The sequence below is a fragment of the Eriocheir sinensis genome, chromosome 7 (assembly GCF_024679095.1).
Source record: "Eriocheir sinensis breed Jianghai 21 chromosome 7, ASM2467909v1, whole genome shotgun sequence".
NCBI classification, from domain to species: Eukaryota; Metazoa; Arthropoda; class Malacostraca; order Decapoda; family Varunidae; genus Eriocheir; species Eriocheir sinensis.
The window spans coordinates 26313809-26324386 of record NC_066515.1 but is presented as its reverse complement, the minus strand read 5'-3'; the positions used below and the strand labels follow the sequence as shown (position 1 = coordinate 26324386).

Genomic DNA, 10578 nt, shown 5'->3' with positions numbered 1-10578 from the left:
CTACCTTTTCAGTTTTTCTTTATTTTTTTCTTCCTTTCCCCTCACTTCCTTTCCCCTTCTCTCCGTTTCAACTATTCCTTCTTCCTCTTTCCTCTCCCCTCTTTCTCTCCCCACCTTCCCTTCCCTTCCTTTCCTTCCCTTCAAATATAACATTGAATAGTTTCTGAAGCCACTCTCAATTCCCCTCCCTTCGTCAGGCAATTTATCACATTTCTTTTTCCCCTTTTTCTTTGTACATTCTACCTCACATTCAATCATCTTCCCCTCACAGCCGGAATTCTAACACACTCACTACCTCTCCCGTCTTTCCTTCCTCCCTTCTTCACAGCAACACAAAACGCCATTAGGTAGTTTCTGAATCCAATCTTGATCCTCTCTTTCGTCAAGCTCCTTCTGCCTTTTAATTTCCTCTTCCCCTAACCACTGTCAATTTTAAAACTCTCCCTTCCTTTCCCGTCTTTCCTTCCTTCCTTCTTCATATTAACACAAAACTTCATTGGGTAGTTTCTGAAATCGGTCTACTTTCCTCTCCTTCGTCAGGCTGTTCATCTCATTCTCTTTTGCCACTGTCATTTTAAAACTCTCCCTTCCTTTCCAGTCTTTCCTTCCTCCCTTTTCCCTTCTTCAACACAAAACGTCAATGGTATAATCTCTGTAACCAATCTTCTCTCTCCCCTTCGCCAGGCCGTTCTCATCTGCCTGGCCGGCCTTGCCGTCGCCGAGAAGCTCCCCGCCGCCCCCACCCCGCCCCCAGTCCTCATCCTCCTCCAGCAGCAGCTGAACCCAGACGCCCTTGGTGCCCACAGCTCAAACTTCGAAGCTGACAACGGCATCAAGGTCCAGCAGGCGGGCCGTGAGGGATTAACCGGGGGCGCCAACATTGAGGGCTCGTACAGGTAAGGCATTGTAGGTGGTGGTGATGGTGGTGATGGTGCAGTTCTAGCATTGAAGGGAAGAAGGATATAGTGTTGTTGTTATTGTTTTTGTTGATGCAGTTGTTTAGGCCGTCTCGTAATTCCTCCCTCAAGTTTTCATATCGTCTAGTTTCATTATATTCGTCATGAGATCAATACGGTTCAATACTTTACTATGCATACTTATATTCAACTTCTGTCTTCTCATAGTTCTCTCATTTCTCCGTTTTCCATACCATGCTTTCTCCATTAAAGTTTTTCTCTTGGATAACTTATGTGTTCACCGTATTCACTGTTATTCATTACCATATGTTCTTAAATAATTATCTGTCCTATTAATTTTATCTCTATCATATTAAAGTTCTTTCTCTTCATTATCTTCATCTTGTCTATCGTTATCTATCTATATTTTCATCGTCCACACTCCATAATATTTACACCATCTCTCTCTCTCTCTCTCTCTCTCTCTCTCTCTCTCTCTCTCTCTCTCTCTCTCTCTTAACTTCATATATCAGCAAAACCAAAGATGCGTGACTCCATCGCAAAGTTTTCCAATCTCTTGCCTTCCTTCCTTCCTTCCTTCCCTTCCCTTCCCTTCTCGCCTCGCGACACACACACACACACACACACGGAGCAGTCAGCCAGCCACCAAGCACCATCCCACCCTCTCCTTCCTCCTCCTCTTCCCTCCTCCTCTTCCTATGATATTGCTTTTCGATTCACGTCTGTCCTACGCGTGTCATCTTATACGCTAGAAGGGTTTCCCAATAGACCGTGCAATAATAATAATGATAATAATAATAATAATAATAATAAGAAGAAGAAGAAGAAGAAGAAAAAGAAGAAAAGAAAAAGAAGAGGATGAGGTTACTTTCTGAACGTGAAACAACAGCAGTAATAATAATAATAATAATAATAATAATAATAATAATAATAATAACGAGTTACCTAATTACCAAACTTTACCTATTGTCTGATCTTACCATTTCCCCTCCTCTCTCTCTCTCTCTCTCTCTCTCTCTCTCTCTCTCTCTCTCTCTCTCTCTCTCTCTCTCTCTCTCTCTCTCCTTTATCCACCTCCTGTCTCTCCTAACTCCTCAACTTCACACTCCTCATCAACAACATCTCTCCCAACAGCTTCCCTCTGGCTAACGGCGAACTGGCTACCGTGAACTTCGTGGCCGATGAGGGTGGCTTCCGTCCCGACTCCTCCCTCCTCCCCGTGGCTCCCCTTCCCCTCCACCCCATGCCCCAGCACGCCATTGAGCAGATCGAGAAGGCAAGGCTTGAGGACGAGGCCAAGGCGCGCGCTGAGGCTACCGGTGCCCCCGCTCAGTAAGAGGTTCAAGGGGTAACTCTCCTAGTCGACGTGCCAGAACCCAGACCTCAGAACTATAGCCCGATCTGATGTTTCTTATAAGTCTTTCTTTATTTATTGTACACACTTCCAAGTCTTTCTCTCGTGTATTTATTGGTGTGTTGTATAAAGATGTGAGTATTAAAGATTTCTAAGCATATAGTTTTTGTTTTTGTTTTATAATGTTTCTGGTTAACCTCCTTACCTTCCTCCTCCTCCCTCCTACCCCCTCTTCCATCCCTTCCTCCTCCTCTTCCACAATCCTTACCCCTCCCTTCCTTATGTTCTGTGGTGGTGGATTTCTATGTGTGAGGGAAAGGGTTATGGAAAAGGAGTTAAGGACAAAGGGACGGGAGAAATTGAGGAGAAACAAAACACACAGAGAAATAGAGAAACATATAAACTGGAAATAAATAGTGTTATATATGAGAATAAGAAAAACTATGAAAAGGGTTATGGAAAAGGAGTTAAAGAAAAAGGGACGGGAGAAAATGAGGAGAAACATAACACAGAGAAATAGAAAAGAATATAAACTTGAAATAAACGGTGTTATATATGAGAATAAGAAAAACTATAAAAAGGATATTGTTGATGGGAGTAAGTCGGATCGTAGGCTATTCTGTAGATATAATAGTCTCTCTCTCTCTCTCTCTCTCTCTCTCTCTCTCTCTCTCTCTCTCTCTCTCTCTCTCTCTCATACACAAACCAACACAGCAACAAACAAAACAAACACACACACAACACTAAAACAATATACCTACTACTAAAAAAAACATATATGTCCCAAAAACAACATTATCTTTGAGCTGGGAGACGGCGGTGGGTATGTCTGTATGTCTACCTGTATGCGTGGGTATGACTGTATATTTACCCTACAACCCTATCCTTCCCTCCCTACCCTATCCTTCCTTACCCCTGTCCCTCTTTAACCCTGCCTTACCCCATACCAACACAGCCCGCACAGTAATTAACCCGCAGTCATAGAAACGTCTCCCCTTATATACCTCCTTTTCCTTAGCAGAGAATCGTATAATAGTTGCAATAGAGATTAAACAGTTACAAAAGACGCAAAAGACGCTATACACACTTAACGCAACCTTGTAAAAAAACACAAACAGGTAAAATCAATCCTCCCGAAATTGACCCTTTTTTCGGCCACCTCTTTGGATTCTTTTTAGGAGCAGCGAGTAGCGGGCTTTTTTTTATTATTGTTTCCTTTTTTTGTCCCCTTGAGCTGCCTCCTTTGTCGTAAAAAAAAGGAAGAACACAAAGAAGAAGAAGAAGAAAGTAAGAACACAGAAACACCTTATAGGCCTACACTTACCCTACGAAACAGTGACAGCATCTCGACGAAACTTGAAGGAACTTGGGAAACGACGAAACTTGGAAACACTTGGGAAACATGAGGGCACTTGGGAACACTTGGGAACACTTGGGAAACTTTTACGACGCCTGACACTTCGAAATGCACTTATAAACGCGGAAAAACACTTAAAATGACGGACGTTTTGACAGTCACTCCCGCCGTAATCTAAACACGGTGTCCGGATGTGGCTGTGGCTTCGCATTCCCTATATAGACCTATTTTGCATTAACCAGGATTTAGCAAGAGAGTTAAACAGTATATATAACAGTAAAATAACTAGTATGCATTGTTTTATGTGTCTGTTTAGCTTTACAACTTTAAATTTCCTTGTTTTGTTTAAGATAATAAGATAAGGTATCCTGCACGGAGACTCGCCCGGAGGGACCCCCGTTCTTAGCGTCGTAGGGTGGGCGAAGCGACGCGCCCCCCGACATATGCCCCCATTGATTGATTGATTGATTGATTAGCATTTATGTATGTAGCTAGTGTGGCTTTTAAATTCCACTTTTGGTACGGAGATAAAGGTGTTGCATTTCCAGAGTTGAGTTGACTTACTAAACTCACTAAAAAATATTATATCAGTAGCTATTAAGAAATATTAATACAAAGAGTTAAACCAGCTCAGAGGAACCCCCGGGCAATAGGCCTATATAGGCTTACCAACTCTTGAGACCTGCTTCACAGTGCGGCAATCCATCTCGTGCTTCAAACCTGTCTTTAATGAGGCAGGTAGAGGCGGGTCACCTTTCCCAGGGCGACAAAAAATGAGTTCAAGGCCAACAGGGATATGAATACAAACTCAACATAACTGGATGAGAACATAAATGACCTACACAAAACCATTGATACAGATTAGAAAGTTGAAATAAGAGTAAAAATGAGTTCAATGCCACCAGGGATAGGAACACTAGCTGATGGCCACTGGATGAGGATATATTAAGACCTAAACAAAACCGGCACCCAATGATACAGATTAGAAAGTTGAAATAAGAGTAAAAATGAGTTCAATGCCACCAGGGATAGGAACACTAGCTGATGGCCACTGGATGAGGATATATTAAGACCTAAACAAAACCGGCAGCCAATGATACAGATTAGAAAGTTGAAATATAAGTAAAAAATAATATAAATGAGTTCAATGCCACCAGGGATAGGAATACCAGCTGATGGCCACTGGATGAGGATATATTAAGGCCTAAACAAAACCGGCACCCAATGATAAAGCTTAGAAAGTTGAAATATAAGTGAAAATGAGTTCAATGCCAACAGGGATAGGAACACTAGCTGATGGCCACTGGATGAGGGCATATTAAGACCTAAACAAAACCGGCACCCAATGATAAGGTTTAGAAAGTTGAAATAAGACAAGAAAAGGTGATCATGGGAGGACAGCTTAACCCAGATACCCACATACAATTTGAAAGTAGCAATGGTGATCATGTGGGGGTAACTTAACCTAGAACCATATAATTTTGGAAGTAGAAATAGTAGTAGAAATAGTGGTAGTAGAAGGCTAATGTAACACAGAAACATATATTAGTGACCCCAAACAACACTATCAATTAAAAGGCTTATTAGTGCTAAACCCAGAACCATTTAGTACTTAACCTAGAACCATATAATTTTGGAGGTAGAAATAGAAGTAGAAATAGTGGTAGTAGAAGGCTAATGTAACACAGAAACATATATTAGTGACCCCAAACAACACTATCAATTAAAAGGCTTATTAGTGCTAAACCCAGAACCATTTAGTACTTAACCCAGAACCATACAATTTTGAAAGCAGAAATAGAAGTAGAAATAGTGGTAGTAGAAGGCTAATGTAACACAGAAACATATATTAGTGACCCCAAAACAACACTATCAATTAAAAGGCTTATTAGTGCTTAAACCAGAACCATACAATTTTGAAAGTAGAAATAGAAGTAGAAATAGTGGTAGTAGAAGGCTAATGTAACCCTGAAAGATATATTAGTGACCCCAAACAACACTATCAATTAAAAGGCTTATTAGTGCTAAACCCAGAACCATTTAGTACTTAACCCAGAACCATACAATTTTGAAAGTAGAAATAGAAGTAGAAATAGTGGTAGTAGAAGGCTAATGTAACCCTGTAACATATATTAGTGACCCCAAAACAACACTATAAATTAAAAGGCTTATTAGTGCTAAACCCAGAACCATTTAGTACTTAACCCAGAATCATACAATTTTGAAAGTAGAAATAGTAGATGAAGAAGCCTAATGTAACCCAGAAACATATATTAGTGACCCCAAACAACAGTATCAATTAAAAGGCTTATTAGTGCTTACTCCAGAACCATACAATTTTGAAAGTAGAAATAGAAGTAGAAATTGTTGTAGTAGAAGGCTAACTTAACCCAGAAACATTAATTAGTGACCCCAAAACAAACACCTTACTAATTAGAAGACATATTAGGTCTGTGAATGAGTTAAGTGATCTAAATCTTCAATAGTTATCCTTCCTCTCCTACGTCCAACCTTTTTCCCTTACTCCATCCCTGTGGCTTGGTGAGGTTTGACTGTAGGAAATCCGCAGTCAAGGGGTTAAAATTCTCCATCAACAAAGCACTCTAGCAACATGGGATCTCGTCAAATAAAATGCCGCTCCATCTATCATCTTTTTATGTACAGTTGACAATAAATTACACAAAATATACAAAGAGGACACCATACATTGCATTATATACTAGTGAGCTCGGCCTACGGCTCTCATTTTTAGTTCCTTTTTTTAATTACGGAACACAATTGTGGCTAAAAAATATTATCTTTTTTTTTAAGTACAGTTAGAGCGGTCGAGACGTTTCTAACATGTAGGGTTTCCGGTTCTTCACAGCGACACTAAGAACAATATCGACCACAAATGATGCAAGAATACACTTTATTTACCCAACTTTTTTTGCGTTTTCTCCGTTTTTTTGCATCGCTAGAGTAACACATACGCACACACAGAGGTAACCACACGCTGTCTTGAGCTGTCTCTGTCTCTGTCTGTCTGTCTCTTAGTGTGTGGGGCTCGGTGGGGGCGCGCGGCTCATCGGCTCACCCTAAACCTCCACACCACCACAGCCTCTCCGGGGGTGGCGCAAGACTGATGCTCCTGGCCTGGGGGTGTTGGCGATCGAGTCTTTTACCATTGAGGGACTTTCCATTATTGCTGACACAGTGCCGGATTAGGATTCGTGCTTTTCCGTTGAGATATTTCCTCCAATTAATCTTTTTACCGATGTAGGACTTTCGGTTGGGTTAGAATCCATGCTTTTCCAGAGATATTTCCTACAATTGATCTTTTTACCAACCATGCTTTTCCATTGAGATATTTCCTACAATTGATCTTTTTACCAACGTGCTTTTTACCATCCATGCTTTTCCAGAGATATTTCCTACAATTGATCTTTTTACCAACCATGCTTTTCTGTCGAGATATTTCCTACAATTGATCTTTTTACCAACGTGCTTTTTACCAACCATGTTTTCCCATTGAGATATTTCCTACAATTGATCTTTTTACCAACGTGCTTTTTACCAACCATGCTTTTCCATTGAGATATTTCCTACAATTGATCTTTTTACCAACGTGCTTTTTACCAACCATGTTTTTCCATTGAGATATTTCCTACAATTGATCTTTTTACCAACGTGCTTTTTACCAACCATGTTTTTCTGTCGAGATATTTCCTACAATTGATCTTTTTACCAACCATGCTTTTCTGTCGAGATATTTCCTACAATTGATCTTTTTACCAATGTGCTTTTTACCAATCATGCTTTTCCGTTGAGATATTTCCTACAATTGATCTTTTTACCGACATGGACTTCCAGTTGGGTTAGAATTCATGGTTTTCCGTCACAATATTTCCTACAATTGATTTTTTTACCGATGCGGGACTTTTCATTATTGCTGAGACTGTCCACGGTTAGAATTCATGCTTTCCATCAAGATAACATTACACAATCATTATACAATACATTACTAGCTGACAATTGATGTTTTTACCTTTATAAAACTTAAAATTATTGCTAACATTGTGCTGGCTTAAAATATATGCTTCTTTTAGTTGTGTTAGTTTTATAAGAGTATTTCCCACACAGTCACAATACAATACAAGCTGACATATTTTTTCCAGCATATCAAAACATTTTACTCTTTTAAATTTTTCAGAAGTTTCCCCTAAAAGTCATATTTTTCTCAGCATGATACAACACACATTAGAAGCTCTTTTTTTCCAGCATATCAATACATTTTACTTTTTTAATTTTCCACAAGTTTACCCTACACGTTATATTTTTCTCAGCCTGACACAACACACCGTTAGCCTACCACAAGGAGCATCAGTCTCGGCCGCCCGGCACCCCCCTCATAACGGTATAGTCCCTTAGATAATAGTAACGAATACTCTGACGTAAGCCTAGACTATTTGTGCTCGCCATAAAGGTATCAACAACATTGTACACTGAATTAGTCTGAGAGAACTTCATGGCACGCTGTATTTACGGAGAAGAAGAAGAAGAGGAGGAAGAAAACACATACACAGCAATAATAATAATGATAAACGTAATAAATGAGATAAACGTATTTGAAGATGGAGTATAAGGATCACGAAACAAGCACTGGGATTCATTTGGCACCACGAAGTATCTATACCTACACACACACACACATACGCACACTCTCGCCACGCTCGTCTCCTCTGCATCAGCGCCGAAACTTCTATAAACGTAAAACACGCACACACTCACACACACACACTCTCTCTCACTACGATCGTCGCTTCTATATCAGCGCCGTAACTTCTATTAACGTAAAGCACGCACACACACACTCTCTCTCTCTCACTACGATCGTCGCTTCTATATCAGCGCTGTAACTTCTATAAACGTAAAACACACACACTCTCTCTCTCTCTCTCACTACGATCGTCGCTTCCCTATCAGCGCCGTAACTTCTATAAACGTAAGACCCGCAGGCGGCAGATTGCGCGAGGTACGTAAGATTGCTGCAGACACGAACGCTAATGCCACGGGTGTTTGGGTATGTCTAACCGAAGGCTCTCTACGGCAGGTCACTGGTTCATGATCCTCGGGGAATACGTTAAGTTGTTCCTGTCGACTGAATGGGCGGAAGTGAGGGAGAAAATGAAGATAGGAAATACAGAAATGAATTGAGAATGAGGAAGAAAGACGTAGATGAAGAAGGAAACAAGGAAATTACGAAGGAAATGAGAAAAAGAAAATAGGAAAATGAGAAAAAATAAGTAAAATAGATATGAAAATGTAGATAGGAAATAAGCAATGAAGTGAGAATGAGGAAGAAAGACGTAGATGAAGAAGGAAACAAGGAAATTACGAAGGAAATGAGAAAAAGAAAATAGGAAAATGAGAAAAAATAAGTAAAATAGATATGAAAATGTAGATAGGAAATAAGCAATGCAGTGAGAATGATGTGGAAATGAAGAAAAATGACGTAGCTGAAGAAGAAAACGAGGAAATCAAGAAGGAAATGAGAAAAAGAAAATAGGAAGAGAAAAATTAAGTAGAAAAGATATAAAAATGAAGATGGGGATAAAAAAATGAAGTGAGAATGAAGAAAAAGACAGATCAAGAAGAAGACAAGGAAAAGAAAATAGGAAAAAGAGAGAAAAGATGAGAATGAAAATGAAAAACAGGAAAATTAAGGAAAAGAGAAAAATGAGAAAGAAAATGAAGCTAAATAGAACTGAAAATGGAGAAGCCTGTAATAATAATAATAATAATAATAATAATAATAATAATAATAATAATAATAATAATAATAAAAAGCATGAACCAGTGAGACGCTGCCGTGCGCTGAGACGAGACGAGACGAGACGCAACTCTCTTCCTTTCTTTCTTTCTCTCGGAGGATGGGAAAAAAAAAAAAAAAAGGGAGGGAGGAGGGAAAGGAGAAAAAAAGGGGGAGGAAATGGGAAAAAAGGGGGAGGAAAGAAGAAAAAAGGAGGGGAGGGAAAGGAGAAAAAAGGGAGGGGAGAGAGAAAGGGGAGGAGGGAAAGGGAAAAAGGGGAGAAAATAAAATAAAAAAGGGAGGAAAGAAGAGGGAAAAAAGGGGAGGGAAAGAGAAAAGAAAAAAAGGGGGAGGGAAAAAAAAAAGGGGGAAGGGAAAGGGAAAAAAAGGGGGAGAAAATAAAATAAAAAAGGGGGAGGGAAAGAAGAGAAAAAAAGGGGAGGGAAAGAGAAAAGAAAAAGGGGAGGGAAAAAAAAGGGGAAGGAAAGGGAAAAAGGGGAGAAAATAAAATAAAAAGGGGAGGGAAAGAAGAAAAAAAGGGGAGGGGGAGAGAAGAAAAAGGGGAGGGGGAGAGAAAAAGGAAGGAAAGAGAAAAGAAAAAGGGGGAGGGGGGAGAGAGAAAAAAAGGGGGAGGGGGGAGAGAAAAGAAAAAAAGGGGAGGGGGGAGAGAAGAGAAAAAAGGGGAAGGGAAAGAGAAAAGAAAAAAAGGGGGAGGGGGGAGAGAGAAAAAAAGGGGGAGGGAAAGAGAAAAGAAAAAAGGGAGGGGGAGGAGTTAAAAATGGGGGAAGAAAGGAAAATAAAAGGAAAAAAAACACACAAAAATAACACAATATCTAGGAATGTTATCACTAAAACACCAGCAACGATTAAAGCCACTCTCAGGACCCTCACTCCAAGGCATACGAGACCCCCAGGCCGGCCGTTGTAACAGAGCGACGATACGTAACAATGATGATAATAATAAAAATAGGCGGTGAGTACGAGCGCTTCCGGGTCACCTTATGAAGCTTCACGTCACGTAACGGTATGAATCAGGTTGAATTACGTAGCTCAATTGTTGTCTTTTGGTTCGTTGCGGTCGGTCAAAATCTCTCTCTCGACAGTCACCGTAAGAATCGCCTTGACTTACATAGATCAACTGATGTCTTTTGTCTGGTTT

The 10578-nt window shown here is 40.1% G+C and overlaps 1 protein-coding gene across 1 annotated transcript in view; it reads left to right on the top strand.

Moving 5' to 3' along the window:
• Window positions 1-2431, top strand: part of LOC126995230 (cuticle protein AMP4-like) — a 4125-nt gene extending 1694 nt beyond the window's left edge. Inside the window, exons 2-3 of the mRNA XM_050854629.1 lie at window positions 685-896; window positions 2052-2431. Coding sequence (XP_050710586.1) covers window positions 685-896; window positions 2052-2253 — 414 coding nt within the window. The 3' untranslated portion in view covers window positions 2254-2431. The remainder of the gene's footprint in view (window positions 1-684; window positions 897-2051) is intronic.
• Window positions 2432-10578: the final 8147 nt, after the last annotated feature.